General features: G+C 27.8%; 1 protein-coding gene across 1 annotated transcript in view; it reads left to right on the top strand.

Annotated features, from left to right (window-relative positions):
* tweek (transmembrane protein KIAA1109 homolog tweek) overlaps window positions 1-26,350 on the top strand; it is a 260,309-nt gene that overhangs the window by 193,615 nt on the left and 40,344 nt on the right. The window contains exons 64-73 of the mRNA XM_075370220.1: window positions 2,237-2,483; window positions 4,159-4,370; window positions 4,974-5,090; window positions 6,827-7,118; window positions 8,705-8,904; window positions 9,296-9,528; window positions 9,688-9,834; window positions 13,805-13,948; window positions 21,743-21,886; window positions 24,636-24,827. Of these exons, the coding sequence (XP_075226335.1) occupies window positions 2,237-2,483; window positions 4,159-4,370; window positions 4,974-5,090; window positions 6,827-7,118; window positions 8,705-8,904; window positions 9,296-9,528; window positions 9,688-9,834; window positions 13,805-13,948; window positions 21,743-21,886; window positions 24,636-24,827 (1,928 nt within the window). The remainder of the gene's footprint in view (window positions 1-2,236; window positions 2,484-4,158; window positions 4,371-4,973; window positions 5,091-6,826; window positions 7,119-8,704; window positions 8,905-9,295; window positions 9,529-9,687; window positions 9,835-13,804; window positions 13,949-21,742; window positions 21,887-24,635; window positions 24,828-26,350) is intronic.

Here is a 26,350-nt window from a genome sequence, read left to right as displayed (position 1 = left end):
TTGGTTGTCATCACTATCATTGCATGTGTAGCTGGATTCATAATGAAGTTGGGTCTTCCATTATTTTCTGTAATAATTTTCAATATGTATTTTAATTATTTCGCTGACTATTGTAGCCTATAAGAGAAACATTTCAAGATCCCTTGAGTTCACCAACATTAAGATTTTGGATATAAAGTTATATTTATGTATGTAAGCAAGATAATCTGTGGAAAAATATAGTAAGCAAAATATCTGTGGATATTTTTGTTGGTATAAATAAGTACTGACAAAATGATTAATTAAATGCTTATATTTTGTTTTACATCTAGAGATGTAATTATTTTTACCTAAGGGAACCATTGTCAGTTAATTAGTTTTGAAATCTAATTAGTGAGTTCAGGAGCAATTACTTTCCTGTAAAAAATACAAAGTGGAATCTTTTTTAACTTTTTGCTGTTTCAACCTATCAACTTTAGATTTATTTCTGTTTCTTAATGAGATCTAATCGGTTTTTATCACAAATGTAGATAAGATACTTTTTTAAAAATTTCTTATGATTTATATTTTTCTGTAAACAACCCAAGGTATTGTAATTTGACGAACTTTTATGCTTGTTTTAAGATATATTACTATAGTTTAGCACAGGTCTTGTATTTTTACATTCTTACAAGTTTAATAAAAAAATCTTAGAGCCATTTTTTATTAGTTAAGTTACAAAAGTATAATTAATTATAATTAATAATTTAATTAATTAATTTATAATTAATTTTCAATTTTATAAGAGAATTGAATTTTAATCTATATAAATGTTGGTGCTGTATATAATAAATATTGTTGATCATTTAGAGCTTATGATGTTATCGGCAAGTATTATGTCAGGATATCAAATAAATTAGAAAAACAAGTTAGAGGTTATTAAATGTGTGGAAAATGTGCTACATTACATTGAGTCTGTGAGGAAGTTGGAAATTAAGAGTTTCTTGGTCAAGTATGTAGTACCATTAGTAAGATTCAGTCATTCTATCAGTGACTACTCAGTATCCTTTGAGAAGAGTATGCAGTATGTAGTTTACCATATACATAAAAAAACAAAGTACTTATTTCACAATTTCTACATTTCAGTCTTGCAAAATTTCTTTGTAGTAAACTAAGGACTGAAGTAATGTTAATGTGTGAAGCTTAAATTGGTTAGGACTTTAGCTGTTCTTCATTAATTTCTACAGTAACAACAGCCTGATGTCCAACTACTGTGGTAGATAGTAATAAATTTTGTTGTGTGTAGAACACATGCCTCTGACCAGGACTCGTACTCAGAACCTCCCCCCAGAATGAAATACAGAGATGCTACCGCTCCACTATGGAGATAAGCAAAACTTACTTAATTATAAGATAAAAATGATTAATAAACTGTGCAAAAATGTTATTTTTAAGTACCTACAGGCTAACCACCTAATTAGAGCTGCTGATGGGAGTGAATTTTGTAGCATATGAAAATTTCTCTTCTGCTGATTGTGGTTGGGACATGAGAGAGTTACGAGTTTTTAATGTCAGGAGAAAATGCTCCATTATGTACATGATGCAACGGCCGCTTGACTATGTGCCACTTCCTTGTGGATTGCATAAGTTATGCAACGTTGCATCTTAAATATAAATTTCTCAGAAACATTAGATGAAACCTGGGCAACAGTAAGGAAATTTTAGACCCACCGTTGTTATTTCTTAAGGTTGTCTGTTTATACTCAAATATTTAATTCAATGTAGTGTGTATTGGCGCTTCATGCTAGTTGCCATGTAACAGTTTGAAGTTTATTATTCTAATTAAGATGTAAAATGTGATATCTGTTTGTTTTATTGCAACAAATGTATTATGTCCAGGCAATGATAATGCCAAAGTGTTTTTTGCCCAGAAAAAAAGAATAAAAATGACAAGCCTGACCAAGATTTGAACCTGGCCAAAAGGTTAAGAAGTTCACTTCACTATGGAATCAATAGACCTCATAAAAAAAAAATTCCTCATAACTTTTTTTTATTTAATTTTACTTTAATTTTGAGATTATACTATGTCACTGCAGAGTTTTAGTCCAATTTCAGTTCTGTATGTAATGTTCCAAGTTTAGTTTAACAAAATTTAATTATAACATTTCAATTGTGCTGTATTGCAAAATTTTATTTATTTTATTTTTATTTTTTAAGATATGCATGTTTAATTAATCACTTGTAGTGTCATGTATATGTTTGTGATATTTTTATGCAGAGAATACAGTTAACAGCAACAACACCTACAAATTGTGCTGTAAGATTAGAAACAGGAGCAGTTGATTTTCAGTTATCAAATCGTGTTCAAAATGTATCAGGATGTACTCAGCCCAACACAACCCTTAAAATATTTGGTAAAGCAGCTGTTGATGTCAATTTAAGTCTTGGACAACTAATTAAAAATGCTCTTTTTGAAGAAGCTGAACCAGAATTTCAACAATTCGCATTCTTCAAAACACGTATTGGTCAGTAGCTTAAAAATTCAAAATATATATATATATATATATATATATATATTACTTTACTGAAATTAATCTTTTTAAGATTCATATTATTCCTCTGAACTATTTAATTATATTTCAATTTTTTAAATATACTACCTAGTACAAAATATTGAGATAAGTATTTTCAGAGGATCCCACATCCTCAGACCATCAGACAGTGTTTCATGGTGACAGTCTTACAAAAACTACAAGAGATAGCAGCACTCATTTAAATTAATATGCAATTTTCTTTATTTTTATTTTTAAATCTTTATTATACAGTAACAAAATTATTTCAATCATGACTGAGGATGTGGGATCCTGCAAAAGTATATCTTGAAAAATTTAGGTAATATGTCTTATTTCAATATTCTGTGCTTGTTAGTTTATTAATAGAATTTAAATTAAATTAAACTAAATTTAATATTAATGAAACTTAAACCATCAAAATACAGTAAACAGATAAGTTAAATTTACCTAATTATATACCAAGAATCTCTCTTCACAGGATCCCACATCTTTGATTGGTATTAATACTACATTACATTAAAATGACTTGTTTTTTTTTAATTTAGAGTTTAGAAACTGCTGAAATTATTAGTTACTGTTTTATAAGTTATCTATTACCTTTAACTTACCTTATAGGTAAGTATAAGTTACCTTTTATAGTACACCTATAACTTTGTAGTATTAGTTATCTTTTATAACTTAGCTATTTCAACAAATTTACAAATTACAAATAAATATTTTAATATAATTATAGAATTTATTAGCAACTGAAGATGCAGGATCTTGAAAAAATCAATTCTTGGAATTAATATAGTAAATTTAACTTGCCAATTTACTGTGGTTTATATTTCAATTAATATTAAATTTTATTAGTATAATAATCTATATGTTAATGAGTTATTTGAATTTTCAATAAATGATTTTATATATAAAAATTTAAATAATGCCATTAACATATTGACCACTGTGCTAATTAAACTCGAAAAACAACTTAACCACCAAACACAGTAATAAAAAAACCTAAAACAAACTAATTTGAGTTTAAGTTAGACAATAGTCAAACTTGACTTGAATAGTCAAAATTGACAATAGTCAACTTTCGACTGTATATTGGTATAACTTTTTGGTATTGGATATATGGTATTAGTTTTTCTGTAAGTATGTTTGGTGGTTAAGTTGTATTTTGGATATATATATATTTTTTTTTTCTAAAATCCTTACAAGACCCAAATCACCTCTGCACTAATAGTTTAAATATATATAATTCAACTCAACTCAATCCATCCAAGTACAGAAATAAGACAACTCTTACCTTATTTTTTTATGTTTTTGTAATTTTAATCGTTTAATTTTTCTTATGTTTGATATGTAATTTTATATAAATATATACGACATGGTGCATGATCCCGCAAAAGTGCTTTTGTAAAAAATTATATGAAAAATAAAGATAAGGTAAGAGTTGTCTTATTTTTGTACTTGCTGGATTGAGTTGAGTTTTATTATATATATATATACACATAAATTGTGTTTTATATTTGTATTTAATTATATTTATTTAGTTTGGTGTAATTATTCATATGTTTATTGGTTCTAATTTATTTCACATTTATTTGTTGTTAGTTTAAAAATATTTTAATTGTTTTTAAAGGTTTAAGAAATGCTTTTCAAGGAGAAATGGTTGGTACTGGTAGTGAAGATAAAGAAGTTGTTCTGATTACTTTAAAAAGACCTTTAGTTTACATTCAACCAGTTGCTGTTGATAAAGCTATACTTGTATGGTTAAATTATAAAAATGCATATGAATATTGGAGTGAACAACGATCTAACCTTAATAAAGAAGTTTTAACTGCTACTCAACAGGTGTGTATATATTTAAAAGTGTAAATTAATAAAAGAAAAATTATTTATTTCAGAATAAAAAGATTTCTTGCAAGACGTGAGAAGGTTTAAAAATCAGTTTGGTTCTTTAAAACTTATTTCAGTATTTACATTTATAGTATTTGCAGTTTAATGCAGACTTTGTTAAGTATAGTCAAAATTGTTTGTATAGACTGATTCCAGCTAGTCATATCAAATTATTAGCAATAATTTTAATGAAAATATAATAAATTGTATTACTTCCCCAACTTAATATCCAATTTAATTGTTGTTTTTGTGTATTTAACTTATTACTGAATAGCAGAAAATACATTTTTGAAAATGATGTATTTACTTTTTCATAAAAATTCTATTGTTGTACTGTCAGATTAATTCAGCTTAAAAATAAAAAAAATTATTAATTTTAGTTTATGTTTAAATAATCTAATAAAAAAGATTTAATTAATTTTTTTATTTATAAATAATTTTATTAAGGATTTATTTCTTCTATTCCTTAATTTGCTTAAATTCAACAATAAAATTAATGTGGAATATTAATTATTATGAATTGAATTATTATTAAAAATTCATGTTTATTATTTTTAGGTATTTGAGAAGGTACCATTTGAAAAGCTAACAAGCAGCCCTCATTTAGGAACTTTGTTTCTACAGTTAACTGTGGAGGATATGGGCATCTGCATACCTCTAAACCCTTTACCGCCTGTAAGAGAAGTATTTTATTGTGCATTTGTGTTATGTGTATGTGTGTTTTATTATATTCTTTCTGAGATATATGTATTTTGACATTATACATTTATTTTGTATTCTTTTCCATCTTAACTCCTCTTTGTACAGTAAATATCATTATATATATGTATTACATCTAAAGTAATTTACTCATGTACATTCTTTTTATGTTAGTAAATGTTAGTGGTCCCAAAAATACATGAAGACAGAAATAAGTAACTTAAGCAGAAATGCAGTTTAATATACTTTAAAATCGTTTAAAAATCTTTCTCTGAGTCCCTGGCCTCCTATGTTTTTTCAGTTGAATGTAGTTCATTCTTCTTAACTATTAGTAATTTTTTCGTGTTTTCTCTCACTTGGATCTTGGCTTGTTGCGCAATATTTCCGCCATTGTATTTTTTCGTAATCCATTTATCTCAAGTGTGTTCAAGCCATTTTAAAAATTGTCTTTGGAATATTACTTTCACACTTTTTATTGCTGCATTCATTTTCATTACAGTAAAACTTATATCCATTATTCAGTCATCAGGGCCAAGGAAATAAGGCTTTTGCATGTTATCACTTTGCTAAAATTCTATTTCAGCTACTGTACACCAGAAAATTACTCTGTCTATACTAGTTTTATTCCACTATATCTTGGAATGCTGAGTTTTGAAACTTAATAATTCACTTTATAATACAGCAGAAATTCCAATATGGTCTTACTTATCACATTTCAATTAAAACCCATACAATTAAAATACAAAAGTATCCTTTTCTTATTTTTAAAGTTGTCAAGTTTATGATGATATGAAATGCACTAAAATAATTCTAAAATTGACTCCTTAATAACCAATTTTTTCATTCTCTTCACCCATTTAGACATTTTTTAAAACATCCAAATTGAGTATTTTGAACATTTAAAAAATGGAAATATCTGTCTACTGGAAATGGAAATAACTGTCAAATATCTATTTATTAGTTTGTTTTATCTTTTTGTAGATTCTAGATCTTCATTTCCACTCTTACCTTTTTAATTTCAATATAACACCAGGATATAAATAAAATGAGGTACTTTCAAAAGTATTATTGTGTATTTTACAGTGACAACTTGCTACAAATTATTTAATAAAAGATAAAAATTGTAAAAAAAGAGAAGATATAATGTTGTTATCCAAAAAGCAAAAAGAATATTTTACATTTTTCTCATCATCTTGCCTAGTATGTTCCCAAAAAGGTACAGACATAGTCTACAAAATCAAAACCTAAAGCTGTGAGAATAGTTGGCTTAGAAAAAGTATCTTCCATTTTAAAACCTCTTATATTATAAGAATGTTAAAAAATTCTAAACAATTAAAATTTATAATAAATATCTTAACTTATTAATTTAAAAAAATGCTTAATAATTTTAATTAAGATCATAAATCATAATAAAATATAACAGATATAGCTTAAAAAATCTGCTTACTGGTGATGATAATACAATTCAACTTTTTCCTGTTAAAAGAAATGTATTAAAAGCACCTTGCATAAACTCATGTAACAGATGTCAATTGTCTGAGTACTTCATGCAAATAAGCATGAAATGTTCATTTCAAATAAGCAAACTCATGGAAATAATTACAAATAAGGAAACTGTAAATGTGTTATACTTACACCTTGTGTGTGATTTTTAAAAATCACATTTTTATTAATTTTTGATGTGTCATATTTACATATTACTTTTATTTTAGCCAACCAGTTTTTGGGGTATAAACAGGCAATTATTCATGGATAGTGACTCATGCGCTGCAGTGGTTGTTACTTTGGAATCTACAAGTATTTCTGCTTGTAGCTCAGGATCTCTTGTTAGTAAAGGACGATTTGTTGGTCTTTGTCTACGATTTGCTGATGATTTTGAGACATCATTAGATGATTGGAAACCAGATACTAGTGAATCTGCAATTGCAATGAATCTTTGTGTCGTATCAGAAGGAACATATGAAGTCTGTAGTCGAACAATAGCTGCACAAAGATTGGAATCTGGTATGTTTCTACTGTTTTAAATGGAAAATTAGGTATACGAACTATTTGTTAATATGTAGTATGAATACCTTTTTATTTAATGCTTGCTCCAAGGCACACTTAAAAGCTCTAAATAAAAAAAAAACATACAGCTTAACTTTTTTAACACCTTGCATAACAAATAACCAGTCATGAAGTGTTGAAAATATGATTGAAGCATTAATCATATTGTCATCTGTCTAATCATCTCTGTCTATCAATTCAAAAGTTTTACTAGAAGTTGCTTGTATTCTCAGTAAATATAAATAGTAAATGCTATTTTGGTTTAGAAAACAATCTGATATAAGTCAAATAATTGAGAAATCTTGTAAATTCATTCCTAAGAATGCTATTCTTAGGTATTAAGAATACCTAGATGCAAGTCAATGCTAGACTTCACTATTAAAATTCATAACTGTAAGTATACTTGTAACACATCATTTGGAAATAATATGAATAATTGACCATAATAATTCACTTTCACTGAAATGAATCACAAATTGCAAATTTAACTTGTTTACATCCCATTGTACACATAATGCAGATGATTTTGAAAATAGTTTTGTATGACACTACAGTTTGTTGTTTTGTTTGTAGTTAGTGGTATTAAAACCTGTCCAAAGGGAAACTTCATCTAGCATTGTGTGATTTTGATGATGTGTGTGAGTCAGTACTTGAAACAAATTTGGTTTTCCTTTTACTCTGAATTGTTCTAATGATGTGGAAAGTAACATTTTAGTTGCAAAATCATCATGTAATAAGGGAATACAGTTTACTATCTTATCAGCATCCAGTTAATTATTTATAATTCAAATTAAATGTATTATTATAATATTTGTTTAACATAGTTTTATATTATATTTTTAGATATATTCCAAATATTCATGATTTGTATGATGACTGCGTATTAAAAACGTTTGGTTGAAAGTGAGAATTATGTAATATGCAATATATATTTCATACACATCCTTAATTAATGTTTTTGATTTAAATCATTCAGAATATGTGATTGATTATATAATATGAACAACTAAACCAAAGCGTTTTCAAAAAATCTTGGTTGTAGTTGATGATGTCAAGATTTCCTAGAACACTACTCTTATCATCCGTGTTCATTGTTTCATTCTGAAACATTTTATAAATTTTATGCATATCTTGTATTCATTACATTAGTCAGTTTATGGATTTAGCTAGGGAATTCATGTTGTTTTGAAAATCCAAAAAAGTATCAACACCTGAAAATTATAGCAGGTCATAAATGATAGCAATTTTCTTATTTATTTTGAAATTTTATATTCCATACATAAATAAATAATAATGAGCTGCAGTGAATGGAAGATTCAAACTGCTGATGTCAGCAAAAAATGTAATAAACTAATTTGCGTTATGTCCGATATAGAAGGGTCAGAATCAGTTACGTAATATTAAAGCATAATTTAATTTAATCTTCTGATTAGATTTGTTTGTTCTATGTAGAATACAATATAATTAAATTGTAGTTATACACTGTAAAGTATTTTATACTATATTTTAAAATAGTGTAGTTTTTAAATATATTCTGCTTACAGAGAATGCTAAATGGTTTCTTAATGTCCAATGGGCTATGGAAGGAGTTGATATTCATTTGGATGTTAATATTGGTAAACAATTGTCAGCACTAGGTCATACATTAACTATGTTGACTGGTGTACAAGAAGATGAGGCTGTTATTCCTGGCAGCTATGATAGTGATGAACAAGATACTGGTGATAATGCAGATGCATCTCAGGTAATTAACTCTGTCTTTAATCACTCATTAATTTTATTATATTTTGAATCATTAATAATGTAACTGAAATATTTATAGTTTATTATTATTTTATGGGAGAGAAAATAAATACCATTAAATAAAAATTGTTATAACGTTTAAAAGGTACTATCTGATGACTTGATACAATCAATGTGTGTAATATATTAAATTGCCTGTTAGTTAAAATTCTTTTTTTTCCAAATCATCATAAATTCTTTATGATGATTGATCTTTATTGTCATTGATCTTCAGTTTTTCATTTTTTTAAATCAGTTCTTAAGTTTATCAAGTTGGTATAGATTTTTTCTGGTTTGTTTTTAATATAAGTATTATGCTGTTCATTTTATATATGTTTTATGTTTTCTTACAGGAAAGTATGCTTCTCAGAAGAAGTCGTAACTTAACATGTGATAGTTTACCAGCTTTTGCTTTTGATCCATCATTAGATGCTAAAAAACGATCGAAATTAATAGAAAAAGAGATGAACGAACAAGCAAAGATAATTAATGATCTACGTGCCTTAGGTGCTTCTCATGGAACTATCGAACAGGAAATTAAAAGGTTACAGGAACTTGAAGCAATGGTTTTTAAAGACTTCAGAAGGTATGTTTTTAATAACTTATGATTAATCTTTTACCAAATATTAATCTTCCTTTTATTTACAATTTTTAAAATAAAAATAATTTAATTATTTTGGCAGATAACTAAAACAGTTATATTTTTATGATTTATAATTAAATTATTTATTTATTTATTTTACAGAGATATGATACAAAAATTACGACGGCAGAGTGTGAAAGCAGCTGCTGTAAAATCAAAATTAAGTGTAGGCTCTAAACCAAGCACAGCACGATCTCGCTCATTTATTGTACCGTCCCCAACAATAGAACACCATCTTGAATTAGACAGGTAAAAGTTTTGTGTAGATGTACATGCATGTGCATATATATGTATCCTCTTCTTGTGTTATCAATTCTTGGATTGGTTTGCAACTGATATCCATGCATCACAATTCTCCACAAGTTCCTTAAACTGCACGTAAGTTCCACAATCTGATAGATTTACCTCAGTCTTAGCCTACTTCTAGCATTTTTTCCTTTCCACAGTACCTTCTATTATTGTTTTAATTAACCCATTATTCCTTAACAAATGGCCAACCCATTTGTCCGTTTGCTTTAAAATATTTAAGAGATCAAGGCTTCACCACATCAATCCTCCTTAACACCTCCTCACTTTATCCACCCATCAGACTTTAATCAATCTGTAGTAGCACCTCATTTCAAAACTTCGGTCCTCCTTACCTCTTCAACCTCCGTACAGAATATTGAGATAAGATATATCGTATCTTAATTTTGTACTTATATCTTATCTCAGTATTCTGTAATAGATGGTTCATATTAATAAAATTTAAAATATCCTTTAACAGTACAGAGGAAAATATGAATCTTAAAATATTAGCTTCAGTAAAATAATATATATATTTAATATTATATGAAACATAACCAAAAAACACAGTAATTAGATAAGTTACTTACCATATTGATTCCAGTATGGACAGCAGAGTTTGCATATATGTTCATAATAAATTTCAAGACCTTTTAAAACAGATAACAATTTTGACAAATTATAAAATTAATATGTTTTAAAGTAGTTATAGAATTCAATACCAACTGAAGATGCGGGCTCCTATGAAAATGATTATTGAAAATTAATAAGTAAGTGGTAAGTTTAACTGATCTAATTACAGCATTTTGTATAAAGTATATATATATATAAATATTGAAAATGTAAAAGTCACATTTGAAATAGATAATAATAGAATGCCAAATTATTTAATGTCAATATCAAAATAAACAAGGACAACCAAATTGAAACATCAGTGTATAGAAAAACTACATCTAATAATATAACAATTTATAAAAAATCAAATCGCCCTTGGTCTTGTAAAATTAACACTTATATGATTAATAGAGCAATCAAAAAGACACATAATAATAAAGAAAAGTTGATTGATGAAATAAATACCATAAAACATGTAGCGGTTGAAAATAGATATAATACCACTACTTTAATTAATAATATTTATAAAAATCAACTATCAAAACATAATAATGAAATAAATACCTTACAAACAATACATTATAAGATACAAAAGAGTGAAAAAATATACATTAGGTATTTATGTACCAATAATATAATTGAAAACATTACTAAAACTTAAAAAAGAAATATTTAAATCAGCATATAAACCCTAATAACCACATTATAAAATATTTAATAAACAAAAATAATAATAACAATGTGTGGAATTTATAAAAGAAAAAGAAATGATTGTGATGCAATTTAATAGGAAAAATAAATAGATCTTTTAAAACTAATTTCCTTGAACATTACATAAATGACAAAAATAATAAGTTAGGTTTATCTAATATGGCAGACCGTTTAATAAATAATAGACATTATATTTCTTATATTAACACTAATTTAAAAATTATTAGAAATTAATAAAAATAACATAAAATTAAATATATTTTTAAAATATTACATATTTAAATAAACAAAATTTCATTTGATAAATTATCAGACAATGTTTGAGTGAGACCTTATAAAAACTGCAACAGATAGCAGCATTCGTGTGAATTAATACGCAACTATTAGTATTTTTATTTTTATATTTTATTATTCAGTAATGGAATTATTTCAATTGCGGGATCCTGCGAAAGTATTTTTATGAAAAATTAAGGTAAGTATGTTTATTTCAATATTCTGTTGTAGGTGGTTTATTTAATAGAATTTAAATATAATTATTAATATATTATCTAATATTAATTTAACCTTGATGATGAATCAGTCAAGAATGTTTTAAATAATTTAAACATTTTTTACTTAAATTTGAATTGACTTTAATTGTTAAAATGCATTAGTATTTTACACTAAAAATTTCTAGTCTTTAACGTAGTTCTAAATCCTATATTATAACTCTCATGTTTTCTGAAAGGCAAAGCTCTGTAATAATATAGTTTTGAAGTCTTCATTGTTTACAATAACATAAGGACATTTAAAATTGGTTTTCATTTATTTTAAATGCATCTCTGCCTGTCTGTCCGTCCGTCCGTCCGTCTGTCTGTCTGTTTTTTTAGTCAAATTCCAGTAGGATTTGTGAGATTATGTTTAGTGAAGTGTATGTAAAAAAACTCACTTTTCTGAAAACCTTTGCTTTTAAAATGTTAAAAAAATAATATCAATTTTATATAGCTGAATTTTTTTTTTGTTTTGATAGTTTTATTATGTAATAGAGAGCAAGTTTTAAAAACTAAGATGAGGTAAAAAAGAAACATTATAAAATTCCTATTTTTATAATAAAAATGCACATAGCATTTGTGAAAAACCTGTATGTGACTAGGTTTAGCATGCAAAGCATTTAAGAATTATGTCATTAAAAAATTTTAAAAATAAAACAGAAATAACCTTCAAAAAACACTAGCTGACATACCTGTTGACTATGGATTGTAAAAGTACATCTTGTTACACGACTAATATTTTCATTATTTTTTTTTAGAATTTTAAGAGTTACAAATTCATGAAAATTTTCTTACTTAAAACCTTATCCTTAATGTATCTTTATTTATTTGTAAATCAGTTATTTTTCATGAAACGTTAGTTTTTATTAGAACAATAAAACCATGCCTAATTTCAGACCTTCAAAGATGAACTAAAATCAGTTTTATGATGCGGGTATTATTGAAGTAACTGCTGTAAAATTGTTTTGGTTCCTTGTAATATGTTTTTTTTTGTTGAAAGTATGATTAGTAAAACAAACATATTTCTTATCGCACTATTTCTATTCACCATTGCACTTTACAGTATAGACAGTTTTGCTTTAATTATTAGATGTTTTTTACTTTTTTGTTGAGTCTAGTTGAAATTTTTAACACTAATATGGCTAAATTTTATTTAGCCATATCTTTTAAAAACATTACCAATCTTTATTTTATTAATATCTTTAAGAAAATTGGTAAGCTTGGTTTTTTATCCTTATTGCTACTTTTATTTCAGAATTATTACTTTAATATTTTTCATTAATATATAGTGAATTGTTTTTCTTTTATCTGAAGTCTAAATTGTAATTAATCAGATGATGAATTGTAGTTCTGAACCCTACAAGTTTGTAACTAATTCAATAACTTTAAGAATTTAAACAATATTTATAAAACTTACAAAGTTATACAACATGATAAACATTGTAATATAGTATTAAGTGAGCTCTGTTGTCGATATGTATAACATGCTATATCAGCATAGTATTGTGTCAAAATTATGCTAGCTAACATTAATTCAAAATTTTTAATCGTTTACTTTTGTTTTCTTATTTAAATTTTTGAAGAATGACATTAATTTTACGGGATAGATATTTTTATCAATATGCATATTATAAGTTATTAACTGATGATGAACGTGCTTCAAAATGCATTTTAGCAAATACAACTGGCTGAACATCATAATCATAGGTTTTCATCTATAAGTAAATTTTTTGGAAATTTTAAACTATTAACTTGTTTTTTAGCAGTCTAATAGATTATTTCCTGCGCACATTTTTTGAAACTTTGGTTTCAAAAAAACTTTTGTTTCATAGAAAGGTATATATAAGATTTTTTCATGGAATATCTTTGGTATCACATCCTAATTTAATTCATACTTTGTCAGTGTTGTGTAGGTATATAATGAAATTCAAATCAGCTGTCGAGCTGATTATTAAATTATATATTAATATTATATCATTGATTTTTAAATAAATAAGTCAAACATAGAATATGTTCATAATTATCAATTTCTACTTATTCTTAATTTATTTCTTCTATTTTTTTTTTTTTATGTGAAGTCCTGATGAAACAAGAGCAACAAGCATTACTTCCGGTAGTTTTGATAGTTCTCCACGATCTGGACCTAGCCGTTCTGCTTCCTTGAAAACTACTCGTGGGCTTGGTGCTCCAAAAGTCACATTCTGTGAACAAAATATAACAAGGTATTGTTAAGTAACTTTTCTACATGTATTTATGAAAAGTAAGGGTTTATTATGAATGGAGGTTGGACTTTTTTTTTGTGTGTGTCATGAAGCAAACCGATTTTATTTTGCATGTTATCTGTTGTTCTGAAGCTTCCAAATGCCTAATTATCAAGAATTCAGTTGAAAATTCATAAGATGTATTTTTCATAATTTTTTTCATTCTTATAAAAGGATTGTATTCTTTAGAAATATTACAGTTTTTATGTACTATTTCTTTTTATTTGTTATTCGCTTTAATTAACAAAAATTTCTTATGTTTTTTTTTTTTTACATTTTTAAGGTTTATAAATAAAATTAAAAACAGTTTTACCGTAGGAAGCATTTTATTTGTTTCTTTTAGTAACTGTAAGCCTCCAAATTTTGATTCAGTCTGATAACTAAATAGACAGATTTGTAGTATCAGTATTGTACAATATCCATTTGATATCAAATTGCAGTATGTATCAATATGCATTCACCCATTTACATTAACTGGTACCCAGAAATTCAATTTATTTTAAGGGAAATATCTGTTTATTTGAGCAAATCAATTGTTCATTATATCTGTTGATTTCCTTAATGCATAATTTTAAAATAGGTTCAGATAAATAAAAGATAATGATCGGTAGGGGCAGAGAGGAAATTTTCCTTATTTTTAGTCTCATCTACATCAGATTTTATCTTAAGTTCAGAGTAACATAACTAAAATCTAAATCTAGTGTATATAACAACTCTCATAACTTATATTATTCAATTTCACCATAAATCTCAGAATTGAGATCATGTGATGAAAACGTCTTTTCATAAAAAAAAAAAGAGAACATAAAGATTTACTGGGATCTTACATGGAGGATCTTGATCAACATTATTATTAAACAACAATCAATCTGTACATGAGTTATATCACAGTTGTGTTGCCAAAACCGTAGTAATTTCATTTGTGAAAAAAGTATCAGTTATTTTGAATATAAATAACCTGAAAAAATTTTTAAATAAGCACTAAATAAAATTAACGTAGTGTATTTATACTTACATTAACATTAGCATTAACGTTTGTCAACAATTTGACTAGCTTAGATGTCAACAAACACAGGATACCAGCTTTGTTTAAGTGTTGCTACTACGCACTAAACAACAAGGGCTAAGATGATCTGTTGTACTCTTTTCACTTGTCATCTGATGTCTAATTATTACACAATAAATTTTGAAAACTGCGAACTTTCTCATCATTTAATGTATATTATTCTATCATTATTGTCAATTAATTAATTATTCTCAAATGGTATTTTCATGTAACTGATACAAATTTAGCCATAAATTTTCATGTAATAATTATTAATAATAATATTATTTGTAAAAAACATTACTCAGTAATCTCAATATTGTAAATTGTATGAATACTGATCATTATCTTTTAATTATTTCATTGGATACATACAAATAAAAATCTTGTTGCATTAAAATAAACTTACTTATATTCCCCAGTCATCATTCAGTGCATTTCATTTTTCATATTGTTCTGTTAGCTTTATATTTGTTTGAAAAATGTTCCCTACCATTGATTTAAACTATTAAATGGTAATTATATATTCAGTTACTAACTTTTAGATCCTCATCATTCCCTTGTTATGTAAGTTACTGTTAAATTTAGGAAAAGTATTTATTATTCACTAGGCATAAAATTGAGACTGGTGGATATTCAAGGTTTTCCCAGTAAAATTGATTTAATTATTGAACCATTTTTGTTGTACTATGCAGTTGAATGTTGCCACACAAAAACAAAATCCCATTGCTCTGCTTCTCCTATCTATTTTCTCAACAGCATTTAGCCCTTCATAAAAAAATCAAAGAGTTCAGTGAACAATAATATCTATCTTCTCAAAACAAAGAGCACCATATTTTAACTTTACCTTTCTTTATACATAAAATTTAGTTCATAAACATCGCAAATTTCTTTGTGGATTTCAACTGCAGATTTATTTTTCACTTAAAAAATGATTATTCAAACTTTACACTTCATCAGGATATTCATTTTACTAATCACTTCAGTCAGGTTATGCATTCCACTAAAGTGAATTAACCCAACAGATGGCTTGTGATACAAATAATAGTGACGTAAGGACTATCTTTCTCCAAAGTATAAATTGATGTGATGACAAAGTTTCAGACGGGCATTACCTTAAAAAAAGCCCTGTAGATACTCTTCAGTATTAGTTTTCACTTCATTCTTTTTCTTGGCTAATTTTTGCTTATAAAATTACCACTTCTTTTTATATTAATTTACAGTTTACTAGAATATTCATCATTGCCAAGAATTAGATTCATAATATAATTACAAAAATAAAATATAATATAAATGTATAAAAACAGTGTTATTGATTTACATAGCAGAAAATAACTGTGATTGCTCTCTCAGGAGAAAAAATTGTAATATTGAGTTGAAAATTCAATATTAAAGGCTGCTACTGCTGCAGCCCTGAACAGTATTGTAAAGGGTAAAGAAGGTTCCACTAATAGTGCCAGAATAAGAAAGAGAGAAAATGAAAAACAAAAATTGAAACACAGATTGAAAAAGAAAAATCTCAAAGAAGCAACAACAAAGAAACTTTGTAGACTAGTGTAAACCGTTTGGACAATAGAAATCATTATGCTTGAATGAACAGAAAGGTGGGTCGGTTGCTGTTATTACAGGTCAATCCCTAGACTCGAAGGTATAAATATAGCTGGGGATCAGTACAATGTTTGATAAATGGGGAGACAATGGGCAAGAACATTTGAAGTGAGTGTACGATAATCATTGAGCATATGAGCAAAGAGTGAGTGTATCATTCCAGTTACCGGTTTGGAAATGGGTTCTTTTCTATGGTTAAGTACAGGAAGCTGTTCAGTGAGCTCATTGTAAACATGGGACAAGGTGACCTAATTCATTGATAGAAATATGAGCTAGTTTCCTTTTCTAAATATTAAAAGCTAATAATTATTGTATAAAGAAATTTCACCTCATGCGCAATACATACTGGGTGCTTCATCCTTCCATTTCTGGGCACAATTGGTGATTGCATAGTTTGTTCATTGCACCAGTTTGAATATCTATTGAATTGATGTAATCAAAATTAGGCTGATATTTGAAAGAAGCCTAATTGACATAGAAGCATTGCCGTCTGTTCTGCATACAATGAATACACTGGTCATCAAGCCAATGCAAGTGTTTAGCTGACAATTCACATTGTCTCTTGAGATGAAGTCTCTGTCCATTGTTGTAATAAATGTATTTCTCAGATTGGGCTTCTTGCAGTTGGATGTCTATTTGCAGCGGACATTCTCATTTGCAACAATCAAACTTCATGCTTGTCAAAATTTTCATTTATTGTTACAGATGCCACATAACGTGCGGTAGGTATTCTCAAAGACAAGGGAACAGGAAAATGTTCAGATCCCTGAAATTTCCCCCAAACACAATTTTTTTGATCAGAAATTTCCCCAAAACTGAGGCAATGGTTTATTATGTTTTGCCGACCAATTTATTATGTGTGATGAATTAAACAAAAAGAAGTAATAAAAATACATGGGTTGGAGACACTTAATCTATTCAAAAGATTATCTTATGAACAAGAAATACATTAATAATCACAACTCAACAAACACAGTAGTCTAATATTGGCTGTATTGTGATAGCTTCAAGGGAAGATGACCACTAAAGAGGACACTGAAATAAAATAAATATGTTAGGCTTAATCTAAGAGACATGTTAAAAGATATTACTTATTAAGGTAATTTTTAGAATACAAATCAGCAACTGAGACGTAAACAGTCGTAAATCCAATTGAAATCCGATGGATTTACCATCATTTACTTCACAGGTGCTGAAATTTATCCTGTTTTATTTTTAGAACATACGTAAATATTGTAGGGCTAATAAAAATTCTGCTGAGTTGATCCTGTAGGATTAACTATTTTGTTAAAGGTACAGTAATGAAAAATTGTTTTAATATTATGATAAAATTAATAATACTTCATATAGACAATTACCTGTAATGTGTGCAGTGATGATTATCAGTTCAAGTCATTAAGAAAAGGCAGCCTTCCTTTATCTTTGTTAAGATGTTAATGACTTTTGATGTTTTGAACATTTTTATACGATTGGTTGAGGAAAATCTCTTAAAATGTTATTTTCTACCATTAAAGTGTCTGTGCAAAGATCTCTTTAAAAGATGTGATGCATGGTGAATGGGAGGACCATTCCATGAAATGAATACTTCTTGAAATAGAGCGTCAAATTTTACATTTTTGTTGTGCAGATCGTTGCAAATGACTGATCCAACAGATTCACATACAGTCTCACTACAGATTTTTAAACAGTTTTTAAGGAGTAAAATTGTTTCTGAGATTTTCAGCATCAACTAAAGTGTAAATAGTTATTTAATCACTCTGTTTTGTTCAATTAAAGAAGGTTTTTGGCCTTATTTGAAGAATTAAGTATTATTTTGAAAAAATGTAAGTTTGCAAGATTGCTCTTTATCATTTTTAGCTGTAAAAAAAGAACTTTAACATCAAAGTTGCACCCTCAATTTTTATTGATCCAATTTGTTAAAATTACTAAAGATTCAAGTTTATTTGCATCTGTTTCTTCTGTTATTCTTACGAACTTGCTTCTAAAACATTGTCTCATATTTTCTATAACAGGAGGCTCACTAATTTTCATTTAAGTCAATTTTACAATGCTACACAATACACAAAGGTTTTTCTAGTTTTTTCTAGAACTTATGAAGGTTTTTTCATTTGAATAAATTTGTTCTCCATCTTGAAATTATTTCTGAGTTTTTGAACGGCTTGATCTCCAAATCTTCATCAGGTACTAAATGTTATTGGTAAACATTGTTATTAAGCTTTCAAGCTCCTTAAAAATTCTCCTCACTTAATTTTGCACTTTTCATTTCAATTTCCATTTTCTTCAGTGTGTTTTACATTGAAGTGTAATAATCAAAAACTGTCCAGATACATAATCTGTTTACATTTTGTGTATGCAACTAAATTTCATCACTAATTCTAAAATATCAATTGTCACAAGTAGCTGGTAAATGAACTCAGACTTAGAGAATTCTATTAGCTCAATGTTTTTATTAAGTCCGGATATCGCCTGATTTATAGTTGATAAATATTCAAAAACATTATGATAAATAATAATTATGGTCTGTTACAATCGCCAACATTGGCATTGTTTTGCCTGCAAGATAAATTCATTTCTGTACAAAGTAATTGTGATTCATCAAGTTTTATTTGTTTGTTTAAAGGTTCACTGCTACTTATTTTATCAGTCACATGTTTTTGTTTTTAAAAATACAGAAATACTAGCTTGATCTTTAGTTCTTGCTTTTTCATTTGGGTGTTTATTTTCAAAATGATTTCCAAGTTTATCGCGTCTGCCGTGCCATTCATAAAAAGCACAGTTTACATTTTGCTTGCTTTTAAACGTCAATATAGTTAATTAATGTACAATTATAAATTTTGTACTCACTATATTGTATATTATATATCACTTATACAATATATTTATCTATACTTATTTTACAATTTACTTATTTTATATTGTACTGTATATCACTACGCTTGCAGCTGGCCAACTAATATAAACAAAGAAACACTACCCAAGAAGATGAGATGTACTTACACATGCACACACTGATGACCACAATGCGTCTTATCAGTAATGCATCCCTTGCCTATCGTGATTTGAGTCTATGAGTTTTCACTCACCAGGAATGATGTTGCTACCTTTATTCTCATTATGCTATTAGACATAATGAGAACAAATAGGATACTCAATAGGATAAATGTTTCTTTTCAAAACCTGTTGAAAGATCAATTATTCTAGTTAATAATTGTATAAATGATGTGAATACAACATCAGTTGGTATTTACGTCATGATTTCTATTTTTCATGACTGGTAAAATATTCTTGAAATTTCCCTGGACAGCCCAAATTTCCCCCAAATCACATTCACACGTTCGGACATATTCTGATCCCCTGCTCCAAGACAGTCTGGATTTTGGCATTTTACAGCCGAGATATTTGTCCTGAGAAAGACAAATATGAATAAATCTGATCAACTAAATGGCCAAATAAATTGCTAAAACCTTCACCATATGCTGAACTACAAAGTTTTATCTCGATGAATAGACAAAAATTGACTGAAGTCGGTGACAAAGAACATTTTAGAACAATGATGAATATTTTTCAAAATCAGATATGCTGACAAAAATAATTGGTCAATATCTAAAGACTTTTGGTGTCAATTTAACTGCAGTAGCGGTTTGCCATAAGAAAGAAACATGAGAATTTAGCAGCTCTTACCTATCAGCCTGAATGGGAAGTGCAGCATCGTAATAGATTATTTATTATTTACATGTTTTAATAAATAATTTTCCATCTTAAAATAGCTTCTGACACTTCAGATTACATAATGAAGCTACTGTTAAAATTTGATAGCAATTAGTGTAGTGGTTCTTGAGATTTATGTTTACATATAAACTGACGTTTCCTCTTTATATAACAGTGACATGAGAGAGATAATTATTTGTTAATTTTGTATTAGGTATTATTAAGTTATAGTGTAATCCAGAATTGTATTTTAATTTATAATTGATTTATTTTTATATAGTAACTTATTTAAGAGTAAATAAATTATATTTGTAAGAATTTTTATATGTGCTATCTTCAACATCCTTGTTGAACCATGAACACGTAACAGTATGTTTGTTAGTACAATCATAATTAAATTCAAAACCAATATGCATATTTATATATAAACAGTAAATCTCTGTAATCTTTCTTAAAACTCTTTCAAAATGAAGCTTCAACTTTTGCTTTGGATAAACTTGTACACCAAAGATTAATTGTAATTTATATAAGTTAATTAATCAATAACAAAGCTTAAACAATATAAAAAAAAAAATAATAACACAAAAATGAATTCTATGTCAAAAAGTAGATTTTTGTTTCAAACTTTTTTTTGAAGTTTATCATCTCACACATTTTTATCTTTTTAACTGCAATCAGTCACTTTCAGTATTATTTTTAACAGAAAAAAATAACCACCTAGATAGATTCAGTTAAAAATAATTACAAATTAAATTCCATAAAAGTACTGTTCATTGGCTATTTTTTATTTCAGTCTTTGTTTTTTGAATGTGTCATTTTATCTTTGAATTTATTTTATAAAAAATTTCATTGACCATGAAATTTACTACTATTGTTTGTTTTGTTTGTTTTACGGCTTTTTTTAAGGAATAGCTTTTTGATAGTTTTTAGTTACTAAAGTATGTAATGGGTGGTCATGTATTATTTGTCTTTTCATTACTTTTATGTATATGTCTTTTATCAGTCAAAGTTTAACCATTTAATTAGAAACTAGACTACTTACCTTACTCAGGATCTTCCTGCTCAAGAACATTTTGGCAGTCTAAAAGTATAAAGAGAAATCTGGTAAGTTTGCTACACAAAATTTCTGTACATTCCAATTGAGATCAAAGTCTACTACAATACCCAGAAAGTTGATGGAATTTTCTCATCTAATTTATCACTCTTCTGTTTGTGGTAGACCAACATTAGAAATTCAAAATAACTATAAAATAAAAAAATTAAAATTCACTTCATTTGGTTTTATTTTAATGAACTAAATGTTATTGTAATTTTTATTATTGTTTACAGTTTACAGTTTATAATTTTTTCTGGCTAATGTAAATATTTTATTGCATTTTATTTGCAATTTTTAGGCAGTCTTCATTGCCAAGTGCTAGTTCAGAACTAAGCCTTCCAATTGATGGAGAGTTACTAGATTGGCATAATCCAGAAGGAATTCCTACTTTAAGAACTAAATTATCACCTAATAAATCTAGTTTTGATTCCACTGATGGAAGGTACTACATGTTTATGTATTTATTAGCACTTGCATGCAATTGCATAGAATTATAACAGTTGTAACAGGTAAACAAAAATAAGAAAGCAGAATAACAATGTTAGCAACTTGCATGCAGAAATTTCAGAAGTTAGGTTATTTTTTTAAAGAGTGTTCAAAAACTGACACAACCTTATGAGAAAATGAGTAGATGACAATAGTTGTTGATTGTGGCGTCCAGTATACAATTCACATAATCGTATATGATGTTACATGCTCTTAAACACATGTTGTAACCTTTGTTGAGGAATTGCAGTGACATATCGTTCAGTTTTGCTCTGCAATTCGGGAAAAGTGTGAGAATTAGTTTTTGTAAGCAGCATCCTTAAGGTATCCCCACAAGAAAAAGTCAGGAGGGGATAAATCAGGAGACTGAAGGAAATCACAACCCTTTTTAAATCACTTGTCCATGAAAACATTGATCCAAGAAAATCATAGTGTTGTTGTCTGTATGTGTTGTTGTCCGTAGCATTGTCATGCTGAAACCATGTGTCCTCTAGCCGGTCTGCAGGTATAGTGTTTGCAAATTGTTGCAAACACTATATGTAGTGCTCACTGTTCACTGTACCATGAAAGAGTGTCATGAAGATTTTTGCCTATATGACATTGCACACCAAATACCCACTTACTGTCTGTGCAGAGAAGACTCTTGCAGCTGATGTGGATTTTCCATACACTAGATGTTTGAATTCTGTGCATTCACTTATCCATCAAGGTGGAACCATGCTTCATCAGACTAAAACCAATCATCAAGTTGTTCCCCATATAGCATTACAGATGACATGAATCACTGAAGAAAGTACATGTTTTCCAGTGATTGCAGGTAACAACTCGTGAACATCATAGATTCTGTATGGATGCTTCTTTTAACACTTACACAATGTCATGTGGGCATTACCAATGGAGAGACCTGTCTGGCTAGATAGGTGTTGCACAGACTTCTTGTAACTAACAGAATATGCAGCTTGCATGTCAATCAACTTTTCTGGTGGTAGCACTTTCAATCAACCACTTTTGGCTGCATCTGCCACATTCCCTGACTCTTGGAACTTATTATACAGTCGCTTGATAGAGAACTTGTTTGGTGCATTCATACCATATTATTCTATGAAGGCATTCTGGATTTGGGCATAACCTAGAGACAATAAATTGAGAGCTGCTGTATTCTCTGCTGTATTGTGTAACCCATTTTTCCTCAATTAAATTTGCAACAAAAGAAGGAAACATTCTTCCATAAGATTGCATCACTTTTTGAACACTAGAATATTTAAAAAATCACTGTATATAAAAAATATCCAATAATCTTGATTTTTTTTTTTGTCTGTCTTTAAGAAGAATTTTTCTCCTGATATTTTTTAAAGCAAGTGGTTGTAAACTGAAAATATTATTTTACATATATAACAAGAAGAAGCTTCAAAAGCTGATGTTTGTGGCTATCAAGTCTTAGGAACACCTTATATCATGATTATGCATGTGCTCTCCAGTACTGTAGCGTAACACGTGTTTAAAAGCTTATTCACCCTGTTTCAATGAACTTAATATTATATTCCTTAAACATGTCTCTGCATAAATCCATCGGTGATCTACTCGTTATCAGGCACAAAAACCATTTCTCTGTTCTTAAATTTCTTATACATTATAGACTTACCCCTCCCAAATAGCAGATGTGGTGTATTTAATAAGTGATCCACCAACAAAGGTATAATAAGCTGTCATCAGGGTCTTCCTGCTCAAGAACATTTTGGCAGTCTAAAAGTATAAAGAGAAAGCTGGTAAGTTTGCTACACAAAATTTCTGTACATTCCAATTGAGATCAAAGTCTACTACAATACCCAGAAAGTTGATGGAATTTTCTCATCTAATTTATCATAGCATAGGAATAGAAGAATATAATGAAGTAGTCTATCATTTTTCAATTTGAAATTAATAAAATACTTTATCTGAATTAATACTAAAAAAAAATTAGAAACAAACTACTTCTTCAAATCATCAATGGAACTGCTGCTTAAAATATTTTTTTTGTGACTAAATGTCCTTGACTGATAGCACACAGCGATCACATAAAAACTCGTGGAATGTCATTAATGAAAATGAGGAATGAAATGGCCAAAAATGATCACTGACACATCTGAAAAAATATTCTTAATAGGAGAAAAATGTTTAGCATTTTGACTACTACCAAATGAACAGTACACCCCAATAAACTAATGTCCACCCCCACAAATATGAGTGTAATCATTTCAGTGTCCATCAGAAATACCATATTATTTCAGCTTTCTCAGGAAGAAAGAAGATTCAATATTATAAGATGCTTTAAGAATATGGATACCAGGGAATAAGTGCAGTTTTCTCTCAGACATTGAGTCTGGTTGAAACGCTATCAGGAAAACCTTTGTTACAACCTCTACAGTAGTTCTATCTTTTTGAAAACCTGACAGACAAGGTAATAAGTTTTTTTTTTTTGTAAAATTATCCATTATCTCCTGATATACTATTTTTCCATGACATTAGTTGATTGTGAAAGGAAGGCAGTTGATACATTGTTATTATAGGTTTTAGCTGTTGAAAAAATCCAATTTAGTATATTTGAAATTTTGTGCTTGATGTTTTAAATCTTTAGTCATAGATAATTCTAAATTAACAAACCCCTGTTGTATTTCATTAATCTTATAATTATTAACTATCTTTAAACCATTTTTTTATGTTAACAGTACATTGCTATTGGTTGAACCAGAAACTGCTCGAGAGCAAAGTGGTTTATCACCTACATGCAATCCATCTACTTCTCAAACTAAACCACATGAACCAAATATTGATTTTGAGCTTGATGTTAAGGTCTTAATAAATAGTGGAAAGTGCGTACTTCATACCAAAGATCAAGCTAGAGAAGATGAACTAAAATTGTATGTATAAAAAAACATAATGCAATGTATAGATTAATCTTTTTTTATGATTTATTCCTAAATTTTATATTAATTTTTTTCACCTAATTGATTAATTTTGAAAGATTTTTTTTTTAAAAAATCACTGCATTCATCTGAATATTTAAAGTATTTTTATTATTAGTGTGATATTTTCTTGTCAAACATTGTATGTGGAGTTGTTATTTACCTAAGTTTGCTGTTTAACTAATAAATGATATCTTTTAAATTTAAAGTAAAAATGAAGATATTCCTTAATTTTGCATATTTTTTTAATGTTTAAAGCCCTGTTACTTATTTTGTAATCTTATTACAGCTATAAACTATTCAAATATTAAAGTATCACATACAAGTGACAAAAAAATAAAAAATAAACAGGAACTTTGAACTCCCTCTATGACTTTCCAAACTATCATTGGTTTTGTAAATTATTTTATGGCAAAAGCATGTTGTTGACCTTTGCACTGCTCCATGAAGATTGAATGGCAAGGTTGCCGTTGAATAAAGCAATCCTACCAACTATGTACATGCCTGCCACTACATATATGGAAAGTTTCTCTTTTTTTTTGTCACCTGTATATGGATCTTGTACTCATAAATTATCATTAAATTTATGTCATGAATGATAGAAATTAAAAATTTAGAATATATTTAAATTATGTGTGAGGATGCTCACACTGATAGTTGCGTGCACATTCTCTTACAGCTTAGCAGTTTGTGTTTTAAATTTAATTTTAATCAGTTTGTTTTTATTCTTTTATCAAATATTTTTCCCTTCATTTCTTTGTCAGTGACTACAATCATCATCAGTACAGGTTACCAGTAGATAGTTGAAGAAAACATTTAATATAAATATTAAATCTCCTAAAGGGATTTCAAGCATTATTTTTTATAGATTACAAAGAAAATGGTTTATGCTGGGGGATGAATTGCATAAAATTGTTTCATGTAAATAAAACAATCTCATTTTATAAATGATTCGCTTATGTGAATTTTTTTTTAAATTTACAACTACTTTTAGTTTTTAGTGTTCAGCATGTTTTCAGAAAAATATTGTGCTAGTACAATTACTGTTTAATTGAAAGAGGACTTAATGTCATGAAACATTAAAATCCTGTGAGTGACACAAGTTCTTATGTCCCTTGTTTCATCAGGAGATGTCAAGCTTGTTTATTAATAAATTTTCCAATTGCCGTAGTACATCAGAGGAAAAGTATTTTCTATTGGTCAGATAATAACCTCTTGTTATTACATTTCTCAATTTTTTGTGAGCCTTCTGTCAAAAAATAATAGAATAGCCCTTGTTAGAAAATTACATACCTGCTTATGTATGTATAACTTATGAATTTATATATCAGAAACCTTGGACCTTTGGATTTATATCTCAGAAGTAATTTAATTTATAATGTTGAAATATGTGGAATAATAGTTTGTATATCTGATAAAAATAATATATCATAAAAAATACATTTGCCAGTAATCCTATTGAAAAATATTTCCTGGGA

The sequence above is a fragment of the Lycorma delicatula genome, chromosome 7 (assembly GCF_047948215.1).
Source record: "Lycorma delicatula isolate Av1 chromosome 7, ASM4794821v1, whole genome shotgun sequence".
Lineage (NCBI taxonomy): Eukaryota > Metazoa > Arthropoda > Insecta > Hemiptera > Fulgoridae > Lycorma > Lycorma delicatula.
The sequence above is the reverse complement of the archived record's forward strand: the minus strand, read 5'-3'. Positions and strand labels throughout refer to the sequence as shown.